At 38.3% G+C, this 20,379-nt stretch overlaps 2 protein-coding genes across 3 annotated transcripts; one reads left to right on the top strand and one right to left on the bottom strand.

The window, feature by feature from the left end:
• Window positions 1-109: 109 nt before the first annotated feature.
• Window positions 110-9,202, bottom strand: pdzd11 (PDZ domain containing 11). The gene is made up of 6 exons (XM_078260393.1): window positions 9,114-9,202; window positions 8,471-8,581; window positions 6,540-6,680; window positions 5,866-5,964; window positions 5,528-5,588; window positions 110-3,838 (listed from the first exon to the last, which is right to left on the bottom strand). The coding sequence occupies exons 2-6, from the start codon at window positions 8,561-8,563 to the stop codon at window positions 3,804-3,806; spliced, it is 429 nt and encodes a 142-aa protein (XP_078116519.1). The 5' UTR covers window positions 8,564-8,581; window positions 9,114-9,202; the 3' UTR covers window positions 110-3,803.
• A 388-nt stretch (window positions 9,203-9,590) lies between these two features.
• On the top strand, window positions 9,591-20,347 carry gdpd2 (glycerophosphodiester phosphodiesterase domain containing 2). Of its 2 annotated transcripts, XM_078260387.1 has the most exons (16): window positions 9,591-9,719; window positions 12,243-12,478; window positions 13,206-13,309; window positions 13,450-13,543; window positions 13,752-13,811; window positions 13,896-13,994; window positions 14,074-14,167; window positions 14,751-14,896; window positions 15,628-15,710; window positions 16,521-16,680; window positions 16,790-16,996; window positions 17,080-17,222; window positions 18,100-18,247; window positions 18,422-18,504; window positions 18,598-18,626; window positions 19,784-20,347. In XM_078260387.1, exons 2-16 carry the CDS (start codon window positions 12,392-12,394, stop codon window positions 19,855-19,857), a joined length of 1,611 nt encoding a protein of 536 aa, XP_078116513.1. In that variant the 5' UTR covers window positions 9,591-9,719; window positions 12,243-12,391; the 3' UTR covers window positions 19,858-20,347. The 2 variants fall into 2 exon arrangements, with proteins under 2 accessions (XP_078116513.1, XP_078116514.1); XM_078260388.1 differs by lacking the exons at window positions 9,591-9,719; window positions 12,243-12,478; window positions 14,074-14,167 and having other exon boundaries at window positions 13,219-13,309.
• The last annotated feature ends 32 nt before the right edge of the window (window positions 20,348-20,379 follow it).

Below are 20,379 nucleotides of genomic sequence, written 5' to 3' on the forward strand. Positions count from 1 at the left end.
TTTGTCTCAAGAGAAACCAAACAAGTTGAACAAGTTTGGCTACTTGAACCAGAGCAAACTGGTCTATTTCCAGCTGGTTAAGGCTCTTCAAGTATAAAGACATGGTTACTATGGTTAAAATGTTTTACTTTACAAAAGAATAGAACCGTGGTGAGATGCAACAGGCAGGTATTTGCATACAAAGGGATTTACTGCAGTAACAGCCCAGAGGTATTCAACTGTTTTCTGTAAATGTTAAAAAGCTTGTATCTGCTAAATTTTACTAACTTAACTTACTTTACTTGAGAGACACCCACACACACACTATTGCTAGCATCAGGGTCTCTACTGCACACAGAAACATATTACAGGCTTTACCATTACACCAAGAGCTAGGGCACAGTCTGCCGTTATCATGCACTGTAATATCATGCACTGTAATAGCATGTTAGAAGTTATACTTGTCAACAGTTTGGCACCTAAAATATACACTTCATACAATTAAAATATTCAGCCTAGAAGCAGGTTATGTAAAGTGTATGAAACATGAACAAGATTTGAGTATTCAGTATTTAATAAACACTCAGCCCACAATAGCTATCTCTAAACTATATTTACACTACTTAAATTCCCTAAATAATTATACATTTGTTAAATCTTTAAAAACTGGATGTACAGTATATTCAGTGATATTTAAATCAGTGACATTTACATGTACCAGGAGTCTTGCACTATCATTTGCTCTTACAATACGTAAGGCCCTGCTGTCTCTGTAAATCCAAGTAATATGTGTGTATGTACAGGACATGCACTCAGTTGCCAGTGTATTAATATAAGAAACATTAGAAAAAACAGAGCTGTGATTTTCAGTTGAAAGCTCCAGGAAAGGCATTAAGTGGATCTTGAGTTGAAATGATTATCAAACAGTTTTAAACAAGAATCTGAACATTATATATTTCATGATGGTTGGATATATTGCTGAGCTGATGTATTGGACTGCATTAGTTTTAGCCAGGTGTACCTACTACACTAGCAACCAGGGGTGGAACAGTACATGTATTCGCGTCACGGTTCGGTGCATGAATTTACACAAAGAATACACAGTATAAAAATAAATAAAACTTGCGTAATGCGGAACTACTGTTAGATACGCGGGCTCTTTAGGGACACCTAATCTGTAGCACCGCCTTAGCTCTGAAGCTCTGATTGGCGCCTATGTAGCTGAGCTCCGCCTTGTCAGGTCGACGGTCCAGTGAGTGAGTCAGAGATAGCAGCACTAAGGACGAGTATTGCGAGTGGTGGCGATCCACATGAGTTAGAGGACCCGCCGGCCTCTTTAATGGCTCTGACACACCAACCCGATAATCGGCTGGCCGTCGGACAGTCTGCCGAGGTCAGTAACTCGAGTCTGTTCGGTGTGTTCCGTGCCGTCGTCCGTTGGAGGAGCTGTCGGCCTTCATTTTGGCCGACTTGACTTGCTTGGTTAGAGGGCGGGCAGTTGGACTCAATGACCAATCTGATTGGTGGAGTGCGGAAATGACAAGCGGGATGAGATTGACTAAGCCTCTCAAAATCTGACAAAAACCTTCGTCGATCTGAAATGAAGACAGATTCAGCAACTGCATGGCCTATTTCTCGCTTAAAATGTTTTCAGAAACACGTTTCGGTGAACTGTCTTCGTAAAATATGAGATCGTATTCCGAACGAAGCCGCCATTTAGAGTTTACATTCTCTGCCTGTGCCCAAACTGGACCCTTGGGCCGGGTTGGGCCGACATTTCCCGCCACTATCCTCGGGCTGAGCCCTTGATCAGGCATTTGTGTTTTTTTAATCATTACTTTATTAGCCTAATTGGGTGGGGAGAAAGCTATGCCATAATCATGCGCAGCATCTCCTCCACTCGCACGCATCACACCGGGCCTGCTGTGCTATATGGTGTAGCTTAAGTGCAACATGGAGCTTGAAGATGTAAAGAAAATAAGAAAAACAGGAGAATTAGCCTACCTTTGAGCAAGTTTAGAGGAAAGTCGGAGGTATGGAACCATTTTAAACAAGTCGTGGGCAGTGATAACATATGTGTTGGCTTTGTCGAGTGCATTAAGTGCGGCACGCTGCTCGGCTAGGACAGCAGAAAAACACACTGAACAGACACATAAAGCAGGCCTGCCATGGCAGAAAAGATGATAGTCATCCTTCAATGTCCTCTTTTGTTACTTCTCCAAGCATACCCCTTCTAAACAGATTTCTGCAGTTCAAACAACTCGGAACTGTAGTTGAGAACGTTAGTTATAACGGCCCACGTATTAAAAAAAATGTCGGGTTTAAATCAGCCTCGGGCTCATAATTACAGTTAATGTGTCGGGCCGGGCCAGGCTCGGACACAAAGTGCACGGGCTCGGGTAGGGTTGGGCTTGATTTTTTCTAAGCTTTACCGCCATTATGCCCGGTTGAAAAATCCGGGAGCAGCCAGACCCACGTGACGCGTTCGTCCAATCAGCTGCCGGTTTTCATTTTTTGGGCAACAATACAGATTAGCGCCGCCTGCTGTTATGGAGACGTATTACGTCTTGCGCACGCGCAGAACGTACGCTCAAGTCGGCGACGCTTTGGTGTGTTTCCCAGTCAGTTACAGTAGTACAGGCGAGAGAGTGGGGGATAAGACGAGGACTGTGTGTCGGCGTTGTTCAGCAGTTGTTGGGAATGTGAGTGGAAATACATTTCACATGCCAACACGTATCCGACGCCATCACCCAGAGAACAAGCAACAAACTGTGTATCCAAGATCACTTAAATCAGTGTAAATTACGTTATATTAGACACAGACTGCTGTTGTAGATTAGTGTTACATTTCCAGTGTCGCGGCTCCAAACCGTAACATTAGTTGGGACAGACGCCTTGTTTCTTTAGGCTAACTATATTAGCTTTAGCCAGGCAGGGAGCAGCTTTCTGCGGTGAAAAATGGCCGGGAGACGTCATGATAACGTTGCATTAATCAGGTGATTTAGTTCGTCTTTGCAGAGAACAGAGATGCTGTATTTTCAGTTTCATAGCTGATTGTCTTATTTTGTTTACAAGTTACAGATGGAGTCTGGAGATGATGTGGGGTACTTATTGTTTACATCTTACTTTACACACTTCAGGCTGTTGCAGCTAGCTCAGGGGATAGACTGTATGACACTAGGTGGTACAGCCTGAGACATGCACAATAAAAAAAAATTGCCTTCTGCATTTTTGTTTTGCTTTTCCCTCCATTGAACCGAACTCGTACCGAACCGTGATGTCTGAACCGAGGTATGAACCGAACCATGACTTCTGTTTACCGTTCCACCCCTACTAGCAACTGAGTGTATATGTGTGTCTACTTTATATCAGTGTCATCAAGGCAAATGTGTACAGTACACATAAGCATCTATATTTGACAGTAGAAACATCTTATTATAGGACTTAAAGAAAAATTAATAAAGGCAATGCGTTATTAAAGTATGCAGGGTCTATAAATGCTATGCTTGAATAGAAAAATAGGTATCAGTTCCATAATGTGAAATATATATGTATGTATATTGAGCTTCTGCTTATATGGTAACTCCCTGTGAATACATCCTGTTGGAGTAGAAATCAGAGTAGATAAGGGAGCGCTCAGATATCTGGGTGAGAGAGGAAACCAATATTTAACAGAGTATATTGTTCTTACATGGAGCATGGAGAATGAGGCTGAGTCATACATCAGTTATCTTGACGCTGAGACAGAAAGGAAGCCAGAGTCTGTAGGAGGAGGGGAAATGACGTGCAGTGACGCGGCTGTCCAACTCTCTCATTGCTGCCACCTAATGTACAGTCCTCTCCTTCTGCCGTTGGTAGTCTGATAAAAGACACAGAGAACAACGTCACAAAACTGAAAGGGATGTCATTATATGATCTCATGCCAGTATGATATAATTCAGTGAATCCAACGACTGTGTTGTTGTTGTTGTTGTTGTTGTTGTTGTTGTTGTTGAAGACATGCAGTGAGATCAGCCAGATAGTTATCTTAGCTGCAGTATGCAGGTACTGTAACACGCAGGCAGCTGAGTGCTGACAAGCTTCAAATTCTTGACATGTGGTCCCTTAGAATGAGATATATGTTCTGTATGAAAGCTTTTCTTGCACATGAACTTTTTACTGTCATTTTGAGAAGGGGTGTACATATACTGTAGTATTTGTTTTATTATTTATTTTTTGGGATTTAGGGGTGGCAGTAGCTCAGTCTGTAGGGAGTTGGGTCCCCATACGGACTAAAGTATGGGGGTGGACTGGTAGCTGGAGAGGTGCCAGTTCACCTCCTAGGCACTGCCAAGGTGCTCTTGAGCAAGGCACCAAACACCCAACTGCTCGGGGCGCCTGTCTATCGACAGCTGCAGCCCCCTCACTCTGACATCTCTCCATTTGTGCATGTATAGGTACTGAGCATGTGTGTGTATTTCAGGCCTGTGTGTAGTGTAACAACAGAGTGAAAACATTGTAATTTCCCTTGCAGGATTAATAAAGTATAAATGATTATTATTTGCATACTGGGGGATGATAACAAGCACAATCCATGTTACAAATAAAAATGGATTGGAAATTGAGTTACGTTTTAATTAAAATAATCTTATTTTAATAGTTTTATTAGACGACAACTCAATCTTAACTTTTTATGTTTTCTGATGCTGTTAGAGCTTTATTTGCATCAGTAATGTTTGGAAACGAAGCAAGAAAGCAGGACTATGTTTTAAATTATGACCAGTCAAGAAACACACACAAATGGCTAATCTTACACATATAAGTCAAACACATCAATTACTGTACATGTATGTATCTGTTATTTATGGTCACAAAATACTGATTCGGCCAATAAAGACAATCGATACTGAAATACTAAAATAAAAAAAACATAAGTTGCATTCAGAGACATTGGATAGAAGACGGGTAAAATGATGACCCAATTAGTACAAATGCATAATACACTCATTAACAGGCATGTATTTTCTGTATTTTAAACCAAATTATGCATATGGTTTACAATAATGAATGATTTCTTTCATCCTAATTTGTCTCCGCATAGATGTTATGTGCTCCATGGTTTGATTTGTCTTCTATAAGTTCTCTCCAATACCACACAAAAACTAAATTAGAAATTCTAGATTAATAAAAGACTGCTCTGTAATATTTTTGGTTTCTGTCTACTCTTTTTTCAAAAGGAGATATTCGCACATCCAACTATCTCAGATGTAGGTGCGTTGGAAAGTACCATTTTAATCTTGAGAAAAGATCCCGCACACTGCTCTTGCTGCTCAGCATTACAATTTATTGATTGTTTCTGAAACGTTAGTATGATCAATAAATTGTATACTCTCTCCAAAAATACCTTCACAATGGGCAAAACCAACTACTACAACGACAACATAAGTGGTCATTTTATAGTCCTCTGTAAAAGGAAGTAAAGGAAAAGGTATAGCAGATATGAACTCCATTTTCATGACGTAGAAATTGTCGTCTTGCTATTGATATGATTTTGTAGAGTAAGACTTACTGTAAGGAAAGAAGCGAACCCTCATCAGTATCTCTCGCGCAGTCTTCAGAATCTCTACAGCCTAAAGAGGAAGAAGAAATGAAATCAATATAATAAAACTGTTGGAGGAAAACGTTGAGAACAATGCAACATTGGACTCAATTTATTGAGACATTTTATAAACATTTACATATTCAATAGGAATTAAAATATTGAAATATATATATAACTGGCACGTTCTAAAATAAAGACCCATTTTACACCAATGTCTTTCAACATGTTCCGACTACAGTGAAAATGTAGTACTGTGTAATATTGTGTTGATTACAATTCGGCTTGATAGTACTGCTCTGACTTACTCTTGAGTGCTCAATGTCTTGGAAATCAACCTCATTCACAGAAAGAACCTGGTCTCCCTCTTGCAGCCCTGCTCTGTGGGCATCTGAGTCTGGAACCACCTGCCAGCACATCACACACATACACACACAAATTAGAAACCACAATGTGGAAAGTCAGCAGCACAACAAGTATGAATGGCAGTAAAAGCCGTACCAAACACCAGGGCTACACACACACCTTGGATGAGTGATAGACCAATTATTGGGCCGTTTTTTGGCAGTTTGCAGATTATCTGTATCGGCGTCTTATTTGCCTGATTACCGATTAAGTCAATTAATTAAAAAGTGCACTACTTTGGCTCCGCTAAAGCTCTGTGTCTGTCCCTCTGCTTCGGTTTCACTCACCACTGAGTCTGACTTAATGTCCCACAACACTATCTGACTATCTTTTACTGGGTATTATGTTGAACGTTTCGAATTCATTAAATCATTTCTTAAAGCATTTAAACAAAGTTTAGTGTTGGAGTTTTAACATTCCAAAATCCTAATTTTGACTTTTTAAATTTTTTTTAAATTTTAAATTTAATTTTCACTATAAATGCATATCGGTTCCAAATACTGGATATCGGTTACACTAAATACTAATAATCAATATCAGTAGCGACCTTGAAAAACCAGTGTCGGTCAATCCCTACCTTGGATATAAAGATTCCCAACTGTGATGCCTTGCCCCCACGGATGTTGAAACCCAGCTGTGCTCCTGGAGGTTTCTTCAATACAATGGTACGAGGCAGGAACTGGGTGAGCTCATTGTTGTAGTCAGGGTGAAGAACCCGCTAGAAATGTACAAGGAAAAAGAAAAGCTGACAATGTACCACCAAAATGTTATATCATTACGACCCTGTGAGCTGAATTCTTCTCACACACCTTGACTTACTAAGAGCAATCTGACAAGATTAAACAACCTGCAGAAAATGGTGTTACAGGACATCACATTGCAGAGGATTGGGAAAATACTGTTTTCACACATTTTGTAACTAGGTGATTAGGCAGAAAAGTTACTTATACTGTCTGAGCGTGAAAGTTCATTTATATACTTACATAAAGTTCCTTCATATTGGAAATCTTGGAAACCGTAGATTGACAAAAACATCTTCATTCAAGGTCCACTTATTTGCTTTGTGGCGAGCTTTCAACTTCATCACATCTTTTGGTGTCAGATGTGAAAGCATCCTTGATCTTTGATCTTGACCCATTTTTTAGTCTGACAGACAATGTTGTGTATTTTTAGTGTTGATAAAGTCTCTTGTCCAGGGACAAGGACACATGGGAAACGGACTAAATCAGCTCTCTGTGAACACAGATCAGAAAGATCAAGGAAGCCATTCACATCCAACACCAGAGGCCACCTTTAAACACAGGTTACAATACGCCATCTCCATAAGAAAACGCCATCCCCTGATAAAGACCTGAAGGTGCAGTTGAGAAAAAGCTAGTAAACCCTCTGTGGACCTTAAACAAAAAGTGTAGTTATATTACAATTTTTCTCAGTCGCTTTGGTACATTTCTCAGATCACAATTGACACTCTCAAAACTGCTTGTTCAACCTTCACATGATCTAGTCACTTGTGCACAATATAAATGCAATTTATCATTGTTTTGGTCAAACTGCAATTGCTTTTGTACATGCATGCAATTGATCATGTACAATTGTCTGCTGTTTTTTTACATGATCAATTGCTTATGTCATGTTGCTCATAATATAATATACTGGATGCCTGTTGAATTGTCTTACCCCCCAAACCATCTAGTCATAAGTTCATTGACTAGGTCTATAATTGCAAAATGGCTGAACTCATTGTTATTATCGATCAAGCAAGTTTTCCATACAGTACATTACAATTGTTTTTACAGATTGTTGTTGTGAATTTGTCAAGAATTTTAATCAATAAATTTCTCTCAGGTGAATCTTGACTTCCATTAATTAAGGGGATTGTGTAAAAAAATGTGATCAACCAATGATCAACCTCTCTGTAAAATAGCTTGGAGGTGCACCTAATGAACTTTAAATATGCAAGCATATCTAAACAGAGAACACATAGTTTTGTGTTTTTCTTTCTGAATCGCAATGACACTGTAATTTGTTGAAAAACCAAAAATAACAGCATAAATGTGAATCCTGTCCAATCCTAATCTCACATAAAAGAATGTGTGACTTTGTACTGTTGACATGTATGAAATCCATACAGAAAAAGTGCAGCCTTGTGTATTTTCAATCATTGTCATAAAAAAAATTTAGCCATAGCGTACATCAGAAAATACCTAGAATACAGTTTTATATTGACAACACGACTAAGCTTTTTTACAAAACTAAGCATCTTCTTTGTGAACGATGACACAAGGACTTGACATTCTGATGGCTCTGACATGTTCATTGACATAAAGATTTACTTTTGAGGAATTTACTAGAGATGTTGAGCAAGTTACAGGCTTTTGTAGGTCATCAATTGTGTAGTGCTGTTTGTAATAACTGTTTTTGAGAAATCGATTTACTGGTTTGCAAATGTTAAGAATGATTCGAGAAATGTACCAAAGCGACTGAGAAAAACTGTAATATGAGGCATACCTCCTGTGGGGCTATCCATGCTGGTGGGTTCTCATAAGAAGGCAGGAATACCACTGGGAGCTGATAGTCATCATAGGGAATCTTCTGATCCATCGTTTCTAAAAACAATACCTAAAGAAAGAAAGAAAGAAACGTACATTGTTATGAAAAGCTGTTTCTTAAGATTATTATTGTACTGCTTGTTATAAAAAAAACAAAAACAGGAATGGGCTATCTTTATGAGTCTATATTATTACAAATTAACGCTATATGTATATACTGTTAGCATAAGGACGAGCAAATCGAACAAAACATATAATATATGTAACGTTAAGTTCTACTAAAAAAAGCAATTTTCAAAGAGCAAAAATGCTGACATTAGACAAATCCTGAAATGAATGGAATATATTGATGTAACCTTACATTGGATCAGATGATGGAAATAAAATGAAGTTACGTTAAATCGTGTTTTAGTGGACATTTACACACTGCTAGCTAGTTAGCTTACTAGCTAACTTCGAAACGAGCCTGCTTTGCTCTGTTTATCACACACCACTTTTAACTAACATTGACTGTTATCATCATTTGACCTATAACAATGAAGATAGTGCGTAACGTCTGAATGAACACAAAGTGACAGCCATCAAATAACAAATGATCTCACCTGCCAGTCTGAAGCTGAAGTGTAGGCTAACAACAAGCCTTTTTTCTTATTAAACGAACGATGATTGGTCTCCAGTGCACTACCGCCACCTGCTGGCACGGAGGAGTCACGCCAACATGCAGTCACGTAATAATCACTATGGTAGGCTAATAATAGAAGTACTCAGATCTTTTATTAACTGTAGCTCAGTAAACGTAGCAATGCCACAGTGTAGAAATACTCTGGTACAAGTAAAATTCATTCCCTGCACCAAAAAGGAGACAAAGCAAGTGGTGTGCATGTTGCTTTCTACTCAACACGTAAAAACCATGCATTCAAAATAAAAAAATATATACATTTAAAAACAATGTTATATATTTTTTTACTAATCATTTTATATTGGTCTCACTTTGAAGCCTACCTGACTGAGTTGAACTGTTCGGATCCTCCCTTTCCATTAGGGCTACACCCCTTCATCCCTGTACCCATTCATGTGGGAACATTCACATTCAGTTCACGGATTTACACAAAGTGGAAAGGATGCGAGAGAAGTAGAGTGGAGGCAATCAGAGTGGTTTTCCCACGGAGTGTGCTACGGAGGAATTTAACAACACAGTGTGATTTATGGTGAGTTTCTTTTGGTTTGTTAGATTCTGCAGATAGATAGATAGATAGATAGATAGATAGATAGATAGATAGATAGATAGATAGATAGATAGATAGATAGATAGATAGATAGATAGATAGATAGATAGATAAAAATAAAGATGAACAAAAAATATTCATAGCTGATTTCAGGAATGTTACAAAAAAACCGGTAAGCGCTTCCTTCGTGCACCTCAGCCTGGACACACTGGTGTGATTACATTCTTGAAAGGTTTTGACGTAGGCTAAAGCTGACAGGTTGAAGCTAATAGTCTTTTATCCGTTTGGTCTAATGGGAATCCCACTGAAGCTTAAAATCCAGCATGTCTTTATTATAAAGGCTATATGTGTTATTTGATGTTATTTATATTCTATGTATAGGCTAATATACTTTTTTATTTATTTTTATTTTATTTTATTCATGTGCTCAAGATTACATATTGCTATCATACGCTCTTTGCCATTTGAACATAATAAACACAGCAGAAAACAAAAATAAAATAAAACAAAAAAGCAGCCTAAATCCCAACCAATGCCTTTCCCAATCCTGTAAGAGATTTACAGGGAAAAAACCTGGGGGGAAACAGGAGGCTATAACAAATGATGTATATCAAATCACAAAAAAATAAGTTTTACACCATGATTTCTGTGTGCCAGAAATCAATATAAAAATCGCACACACAAACAAAACCAAAGCACATAATACATATGCGTTAAGTGTAGTAGATGGCTGCGATGATTTTAGTACCTATAATATAATTTCATATTCCTGTTTAAGTGTAGAAACAAATATTTTTTTGATCACATCGCTGTTATTGAAAGCTGTTAAGAGGTTAAGAGCTTTTGAAATTGGCCTGGTCAGTTCTAAGTGTTTTTTTCTTCTTTTTGTTCCTGGGTAATACTTTATACTTACTGGGCAATAATTAACCAAAAACTAAAGAGAGAAGATGAAAAGTAAAGCTTAATGGAAAAATATTTCTGAGAAGAAAAGCAGCAGCAGCAGAACAGCACAATTCTTGTTCCAAATGGAAGTTGAGCTACTTCGACTGCATGACGGTAAATCAGTTAGAGTGTGAGAGTGAACGTTACATAGTTTTCGCTTTTTCCTCCATGTTGATGTTGTCTTTCATCAGTTTGTATTGCATTGGTATGCCCATTACATTTTTTTTTGCATAATTACAGTTTACATTGCTGAGTAAATTAGCAAGGTATGTCTCTGTGTTATCTTTTAATCTGCTTAACAATGCAGGTATACCACTGTGTGCTGTGCCTTTTAATCCATTGTATTACATTATATTAAGTGTGCTTATGTATGAGTTGGGGAATGAGAGAGAGACAATGTATCAAACAATAAATCAACAAAGTGATGTCTTCCAGCTATTTGACATTTGACATCAAAAGGACACTGTTGTGAGGCACTCAATTGTAATAAGTATTTAATTGTTCTTTAACTGTAAGTGGGACATTTCTATTTCCCTTTCTTTTGTCATCTTGTCACTTGTTGACAGTGTGGTTGCTCTCACATACCTTCAGTTATTACTCAACATTCAGCTCAGGTGTATCAAGCACTGTGTGCGCAGTGAAACAAAGCGTCTTGTGTTTCTTGTCAATGACATTTAGACCTGTGGACCTGTCCAAAAACGTGCGCATCAGTTATTAGTTACCAGTTATTATTTTTAAGAAACACATTACTTAATGGAAGGAGGTCATTTTATTAAATACTGTAGAATGACATAAGAGTGGTTTGTTAATTTTCATCTTATCTTTACCTGCTTGATCTATTGAAAACGTATGTTCTAACCTTGAAATTGCTGAATACCCTGCAGGCTTTGACTGTGGCAACACAATGAAGAATCGATGTGAAAAGAAAGCTGGCAAAACCCCAAGTCAAATCAAGTCCAACAAGAAACAGTTTTCAAAAAACCTTTTCACAACTTAAACCGTTATTGCTCAATCTGCCTCTTTAGTGGGTGACAACTAGCGTATGTAATTCCGCATGTCCCTTTTGGAAGAGTTGACCGAAACCTGGCACAACTGTTAATTTATATGCCCCAACATGTCTACTAGAATCTTGCTGTGCCCTGGTCTCGGGCTATTGCATATCATGAACATTCCTCGCACTCTAAACCCCTTTAAACTAAACCATTACAAAGTCATTACTCATGTCCAAAGATTGTCCTGCACTCGGTCAGTAAACAGTTTGTGTATTACGTTTGCACAGTTTATTTCCTCCACCCCCTCTCTGTGCATGGATGTGCCTGTCACTGTGGCTGTTTGTGCTGCAAAGGCTCCAATAGTGTGACTTCACTGTTTGGCTGGTCTGTGCACTTCTCTCAATACCCCGTGCTGTTGGCCATTGTAAGTGCTGCCAGTAGCATACCCCCTTTTGCACACAGGCTTTATTGAGAGGGTTATTGAGCAGGGATTGCCTTAATACCCCCCCCTCTCTCTCTCCCTCATTTGCTTTCTGTCACAGTTGTCTTTTTTCCCTCCTACCCATCGTAGGTTTAGAGAGGTAAATGAGGTTGGGCTTCTCCTGGTATCCAGAGAAAGAGTTATCTGGGCTCCATCCAACCTTCTTCAAGCCGTCCTGTATCAGGTGTCCAGATTTAACTGACCAAGATCTGCACTTCCTAAACTGTGAATAAGAAGTGATGTCTCCAGACGAGAGCTGTTGCAGAGTTTGCAGCAGGGGCTTATATAGCTGCCACTGGAAGCACTCAAGTAAAACTGAAAGAAAAGTGAGTATTTTTAGCCATAATTGTGTTTATATTAACGTTTTCAAATATAAATGTATTCTTATATGACCATTAGGGTGTTCAGATAAGTCCAAGATGTTCAGCCTTCAGCGCTGCTCTTTACTGTACTGTAGTGTGTGATGTTTATGAAATAATTGTTTGAAATTACTTCTATTAAATCTATTCTATCTTCAGGGTCCTTGTACTTCCATTGAGTATAACCTTTACAAATCCCTGTAATCAGGGATTAACATTCCACCAGACTGAATTCAGAAATGTAAAATATTTCCAATGAACAGTTTTGCTATACATATCCAGTGCTTTAAATACATGCAAAGTGGATACCTATGTTTAGAAAAGAATTATTCACATATTTTTTAGAAAAGAAAAACTTTGTAAATGAAGTAATGATGAGAATGAAATGGGTGTGCCAAGAAAAACAAGTAAACTCTCAGGCCCTAACAGGCCTGTTTTGGATTTATCAGAATTATAAAGGGGGAGGAGGGTTGTGGTGGCATGTCGTGTGTTGGTGAGGGTGCAAAAACCAACTATGAGAAAATATTGGAATTGTTCCAATGTTTTCTCAGATCAAATTCCCTTTGGAATCCATACACACACACATACTTTCACTTATGCACACACCCCATACAAAAAAGATCTTTTTATTTATTATTTTATTATTATTTTAACTGATGTCTGGATAATATTTCACCTGTTCTTTTCATTCTAGCGTGCATGCTGTTGGTTCTCAGTTGTCATTATGGTCTGCCTGCTTTCCCTGTGCTGGATGTACATCTGTCTGGTTACTTTTAATGACCGAGAGGATGTTAACTGGTGAGTGATCACAAACACACAGACAAACGGCCCACATTGAATCGAGCACAAAAGACCAGAATCCTCTCTTTTTTTTTTCCTTTTCTTCTCTTTCTTTATTGGTGCTAACCCTGTGCTGCCCTCTTTTGTTCTATTATCAGGGAGGGCTTCCAAAAACTGAACCGATGGGTGAACTGGTTCATGGTGCTGATCATCATTTCTGCAGTGGTAACCAGCTACTGCGTTCTACTGCTGGTGAGAATATAGTGTTGATACTGTGGTGTTGATTGTTGCAGAATATTATACCTTATTGTCACGGGAGAGTTTAATTACTGGCATGTGATTGGATGTTTAGAAGTCTATAAGAAACATAAAATAACTATTGTTTAGCCTTGTAGCCATGTAACCAGATAATATGAGTTTCAAAAAGAGATTTGTTATAATTTAGTTTCATTCATTACAGCTCTTTGCACTCTTCCAAGTTGCCTTAGAAGAACCACTCAACTTGCACTGGCTACACAAGGTATTGTGAACATTTCTAAACATGCATCCTCTATTGAGGCTGTTCAAGTTATTGAATGTTGTATTTGTTTTTTCCTCTACACAGATCCTCCTATTTTTTGGTGTGATGTTCATCACTTTAGGGGTCACAGGAATCTGTCTCCAGTGGTCACAGGAATGGCCAACTGTTCCTCTTTCACTCCAGGTACAGTGAGACAAGTCTTTTGGGAATATTATAATGTAAATGTCATGTGTTTCTGATGTGCGTGTCGGCCTGTCGGCAGGCCACAGCTCCTTTCTTGCAGTTTGGTGCTGTTGGGGCATTGACCCTGCTGTGCTCGTTCGTCTTCCAGGGTTTCCACACCGCCAGGAAACAATGTATGTCTCAGACATGGGCATGAGTCACAAGCAATTAAAACACTGTGTATAGACACAAATATCATTACAGTACATACATACTTTGAAAGAGTCAATTTTTATATACTATAGGTCAAAGGAAAGTGAATAAAGATATAATAAATAAAGAAAAAAAGGACACAGATATACAGTAGATATGGATATATCACAGCTGGCAATGCCCTAAATTATAGCTCACTACAGTCTGTGTCCTCCGTGCAAATCTTACTTATTTTAATCTTAAACTAGTTAATTTTAAGTTAATTTTAACTCAGCAAGTGAATCACATATATGTAACAAATGGCTGTAGCTTGACTAAGTTCTGTAATTTGCATGTTGCATAAAACTATGTACAGAAATATTCATGTGTTAGTTCCTGCAAGTGAAAAAAAGACACAATGACTTGAAAAGCACAAATGATATTATTGATACTCCCACAGTACAAACTATGCTTGTTATTTACTCACACGCCTCAAGGGACTTCTGTACAGTCCATTGTTTAGACTCAGAGCAGTATAAACCGCTAAAGAGGGTTATCTCATTGTTTGACTTTTTTTCTCACCAGGGTCTAAGTTCCTGATTGCAGTGATATTTGTAGTTGTGTCAGCAGCCATCTTCCTGTGTCCCCTGAAGATCGAATCTCCTTGTCTGATAGAGAAGCATGAATTACCTGATAAACCAAAGCTTATTGGTCACCGAGGCGCACCAATGGTGAGCATCCTGTTTTACTTGACAACACCCTAAAGGTACACATGGTCCACCTCGCATTGTGTTTGCACTTCTTTTCAACTTTCTTTTCAACTTTAACTTTTGTCTTGCAGCCAGGTAAAATATAGAACAGACTGAGACTTAGGCACACAAACTAAGGTACACAAAACACGATAAAATACATGAAACATGAATACATCAAGTGACTACAAAAAGCATGAGTGTCAGCCATTAGTAGTTATTTGGGAAACCAGTCATCAGCTAAGTCTTCATGAGTATTTAACAAAGGCCTGTTTGACCTGGCCTTAGTCTAAATCTCTCTATACTGAGGATGAAGCGGACACTCTGAAATATCCCCATTAATTTGTAAGCCACCTAAACATAAAATTTGACTGCTTTACAGTCCATGCAATTATCATCATCTACTGTCTTTCGGAGCAGGTTATACAATGCATAATACTCTGTTTGCTGATGTAACATTTTAAATTACTTTGCATGTGTTCACATTCCAGCAAATCTACTCTATGCCATGCTCAGGTATGAACAAATGTCCAATCATGTGAGGGCCCCATATGCTGCTCTATCCTTGTTAGTTTGCTGTGCTCCTGGGTCACCAATAAGTTAAATTTAACACTGTGTTTATGGGGTTGTGTGTGTGTTCACACAGCTTGAGGGTAATTTGGGAGTTTAAGCACCATGAATGTGTCTCACGCATCTGTTCCTGTTGTGTTCAGCTGGCCCCGGAGAACACCATGATGTCGTTCAACAGGAGCATCGCGTGCGGCGTGACAGCCTTTGAGACAGACGTACAGCTCAGGTGAATTTCAGTGATTACAGGGAGACTCATAGCACTAACTGACACTAAGCCCCATTGGTTACTGTTGCTTTACCTGTCAAGCTTTCCTTTATTGCACAGCAGCACATTTACAGTTTACAATGATAATTATGGTGGCAAATTACCACTCTAAATTATCTTTTTTGTTCTTTTAACAATGGGTCCTTGATTTCACACAGAGGTAGACAAAAGCAGGCTTCTCTAATACAAGCACAGATTTTACTGGCTGAAATGACAACTGGCACTAGCATATTTTTATCATATCTAGCTAATTATTGTTCGCTTCACAAGTTAGGTTAAAACTCAATGTCTGGCTGGCTTGTTTTGAAATGAAAACCCTAAATATTGATGGCTGCATACATGATATTATGCTAAAAGACTTGATGCTAAAGCTACAAGTCCCAGGTAAAAAGTCAGCATCCTCCTGGTGGATGTCCTAGGGGCTTTTTCTAACATAACCTGTGTTAGACCAGATAAACATACTGTTTAATCTATTCCTTACTATTCTATTCTTACTACAGCCCAGTGCACACTAAGACATGTGCAGAAAATCAAAGCTTGACATGCCTGCCCTGCCTAGTTACAGTTGCTAAGCTGATGACTGGACAATCACTGTTCGGGGGAGGGGTTTAGTGAATGAACAGTTACTTCTATCTGGTTGTTGACCAAGTCCAATGACGCATCTCCACAGAGGTCAATAAATGTCATAAATTACTTAATGAACTTTTGAATTGAGCTTTAAAGTGTTTTGGCCTCACAGGTGCAATTTTGTTTGTGTTTATTTTAACCTAGTAAAGACAGAATTCCCTTCTTGATGCATGACCATAACACTTCGTTCTTGCGGAGAACGACAAACATTACAGAGAAGTTCCCTGACAAAGACTTCAGCCACAGCTCCAACCTCACCTGGAAGGAATTACAGAGTCTGAACGCAGGTGAATGGTTCCTAAAGGTGAGGGCTGTGTTATGACACATGGTTGTCCACACACTCACAAGGCTTCAAAGTTTGTGTCATTGTGCAACATGCTACAGTTACAGTTAAGTATTATCTGACTTTCCAGACAGATCCTTTCTCTTCAGTGTCCAAGCTCTCAGAAGAGGAGATGGAAACAGCCAGGAATCAGACTATTCCCTCTTTACTTCAGCTCCTCAACCTCGCCAAGCAGCACAACATCTCAGTGATATTTGACCTATATAGTCCCAACCAGGAAAATGACACAGTGGACACAGTCAACACCATCTTGAGTTCTGGCATTGACCCAAGCCTGGTACATCTAATACCCTCTAATGGAATTTGAGATATTTCATGATAAGGCATTTTTTGTTAAGGTGTTGTATATTCCAATTATAGGTTCTCTGGCTTCCTCCAGCAGAAAGAAAATATGTAAATAAGACTGCTCCAGGCTTCATCCAGGTCTATAACAACGCAAGGAATATGGAAGGGGGGAACCACCTAAATGTGAAATACAGCAATTTGAGTGTGAAAGAAATCAGGTAAAGAAATACATAAAAAACTAAATACACCCATACTATCTATGTGGTAGTGCCTGGGAGGCATGTACAGTAGTGTGTTAATTAAAAGTATGTGTGTAGCATGCTGAGACACATTGCTGGTGCTAAATACAAAGGTGCAGGATTGGCCTCCAGTGAATGACATTCAAATAATGTCCCAACCCAGGGGTGTTGTTTCATGGATGAGCAAGCAGAGCAAGCACAAATTATTAAAGATTGAAATGCAGTGTAGAAAAATGTTTTGGGAAAGTGCTGAAGTGTTGCATTAAGTGCTAAATGAACTCACTGTACATGGACTGTTGACCCTTTGCTTTATGACACAGGCTTTCTACATGTCTCATACATAACACTAAACACTTTGCAGCACAGGTTAGCACTGTTTACACATACATATATGTTTGATGATCACATGCATTTGGTCACAATGAAATGGTGTGTGGGATAAATGTGTGTCTGGTCAGGCATCATGATGCTTGTGAGGGCATGGTGTGTGTGTGCATGTGTGTATGTATCTTTTTACCCCTGTCTATCCATGTATGCAAGACTATTTTTATATGATTTATACACAGTATTCTATTGATTTTGGTATTTAAACAAATGCAAACATGATCTAATAAGAAAATCATGATGATCAATATATTGAAGGACAATACCCACAGGAGTGTAATGTATACATTTGCATGCACATATTGTACATACTTGCATGCACCTTCTTTCATATATACACATACACACATATGCAGATACAGACATATTTACTGTCCTGTTTTCCATAGATTTCTGTCTTTCCCTTTTACCGACATATATATATATACATATACACCTACATATATACAATCGCTGTGTTTGTATCTGACAGGGAGCTTCGGCGCAGGAATGTTACAGTGAACCTGTGGGTGGTTAATGAGCGTTGGCTCTTTTCTCTGCTGTGGTGTGCGGGGGCCAGCTCTGTTACCACCAACTCCTGCCACCTCCTAAAAGACATGGACCATCCTGACTGGTTGATGGTGAGCAATACATACGGCTGCATGTACAGTAGCACATGCTTTACCTCTTTTCTGTTTATTTCACATCCAGCATTAAACACCATCAGCTGAAGCACTTGTTCTGGAGCCAACAAGTTCGTACATGTGTTTTCCAAAGAATGTGATCACCCCTATGGGCATGTTTGTGTGTTACAGCCGCCTCTTACATACAAAATAATATGGATTACGTTGGACATTGTATCTATTCTGATAATGACTGGACTCTACATCTTTCAGTGGTAAGTGGAGCAGATGTTTGTTGTACACATGTGTGTCTATTGTTGTCTATTAAAGTGAACAGATTGACTCATCCACCCCACTGTTTCTGCCAGGAAATCACACTGTTTCTGTTGCAGAGAAGGTACTGTATGTTTAGATTTTAATATGTTTACATTAGGGCTGCAACTAATGATTGCTCGCTTTCATTATTGATTAGTCTACAGATTATGTTTCACAATAAATCGATTAATCCTTAAATCTATTAAATGTTTATCAATATTTCCGAAAGCTATAGGCTGTATCTTCAAATGTGTAGTCTAGAACTATTTTCACTTAACTATCATATAACATAAAATAAAATGCAGCAAATCTGGAACAAGGGAATGTTTTCGCCCTTATGCTTGAAAAATGACTGAAGCGATTAATTGATTATGATTATTATTGATTATTTTCTGTCGATGAACTAACCTATTAATTGACTAATGGTTTCAGCTCTAGTTAACATATTGACATTAATGATACTAAAAAAGACTAACAGGTGTTATTTACATTATTAACATTTGGGTGTTGCACACTGTGTTCTAGATAACAGCTCATATCTTGATTACATTGGGTTCACCTATCTCCAAATACCATTGCCACAAATCCATGTTGCTAATACTTTTTTTTTTTTTTTTTTTTTTTTTTACAAGCGGTGATGTTAATCTAAGCTTCATCTGGGTTTAACGTGAAAGTAAATTATACAGTTATCAACTGTATAATTTACCAGTAACTGCAATGGCAGAATTATTGCTGGCAATAAAAAATGTGAGTCTGAACTCCTTAGTTACAAAATAACATTCTGGAGAATGTTATAATGCAAGGTAATGGGGGTTTATAAATTGTAACTATGGCTCATTTCACTTTTCAATTATGCTAAATTATTTACTAAAGCTTTATTGATCAGTTAGGCCATCAATAACAAATTTCGGATTGCCAGGTAGTAAAACAACATTTTTACCTGAACTGTTTGACCACTTACTTGGACTCATCATAACCAAATACAGTAGAAAGCATAAGTACCAGCTAACGAATGTTCTCACAACCTCATTACTCCAACTCTGTTCTCATTATATTGTAATATAGTATATAACTGATCTATACATCATTAAATGTGTATTAACCATAAATAAAACAATTAGTAACAGCTTATAAACCCTTAATAAATGGTGCCACCTCTTTTACTGAAATGGATGTGTCAGCATTTACAAATGTATTAGGTCGTCTTTTTTGATAACTTGTTTTTGTGACTCTACACAGGGACAGAGAGGCAAAGAAGCAATACTTTAGCCTGGACTGAGAAAGAACTGTCTCCCTTCTTACCCACCGTGTAGCTCGCCCGACTCCAGCAGTAGATTTTTCTGCCCCGAAACTGACAAACATTCTTGTCCGCACTGCCAGAATGGTTTGGACCTAAATCAGGAAGAAAGCAAGCTAATGTGAATAAGCACTGTATTCCGAAGCCATGAAAATAAGAATGTTGTTTCAGAGGTTATACTGTATGGTAACCAAATATTGGCACTATGCCACTGGATTGTGGTTTTACTTTTTTGTTTCTTTCTAAGTTGGTTAACTGGGTTTTTGATCATTCTTCTGTTACTGAAAATATGAAACTTTTCTCTGATTGTATCACTGCAACGTGCACTGTAGGTCTGCACTGGATTTCCTCTTGGCACTTTATGTCATTGTGTTTTTTTCTGATGATGCTTTTCTGCTTTTCTGTTACAAAACCTTTTTTTCATGTTCATGTTGTCACCACTTCACAAAAAATATGTATGTACTGTAACCTGAGCCAAAAGCACTACAACTATTTTTTACACTGTCCTTTGTCTGTGTATTTAATCCTCAAATATATG

The sequence above is a fragment of the Sander vitreus genome, chromosome 10 (assembly GCF_031162955.1).
Source record: "Sander vitreus isolate 19-12246 chromosome 10, sanVit1, whole genome shotgun sequence".
Lineage (NCBI taxonomy): Eukaryota > Metazoa > Chordata > Actinopteri > Perciformes > Percidae > Sander > Sander vitreus.

Bases quoted from the DNA above. Each gene is read 5' to 3' on its own strand.
- gdpd2 (XM_078260387.1), top strand. From the start codon at position 12,392: ATGTCTCCAGACGAGAGCTGTTGCAGAGTTTGCAGCAGGGGCTTATAT. The intron at 12,479-13,205 runs GTGAGTATTTTT...TTTTCATTCTAG, and splicing joins CAAGTAAAACTGAAAGAAAA to CGTGCATGCTGTTGGTTCTC. The intron at 18,505-18,597 runs GTAAGTGGAGCA...TGTTTCTGCCAG, and splicing joins GGACTCTACATCTTTCAGTG to GAAATCACACTGTTTCTGTT.
- pdzd11 (XM_078260393.1), bottom strand. From the start codon at position 8,563: ATGGATCAGAAGATTCCCTATGATGACTATCAGCTCCCAGTGGTATTC. The intron at 6,681-8,470 runs GTATGCCTCATA...GTACATTTCTAG, and splicing joins CATGGATAGCCCCACAGGAG to CGGGTTCTTCACCCTGACTA. The intron at 5,589-5,865 runs GTAAGTCAGAGC...CTTCCTCTTTAG, and splicing joins AAGACATTGAGCACTCAAGA to GCTGTAGAGATTCTGAAGAC.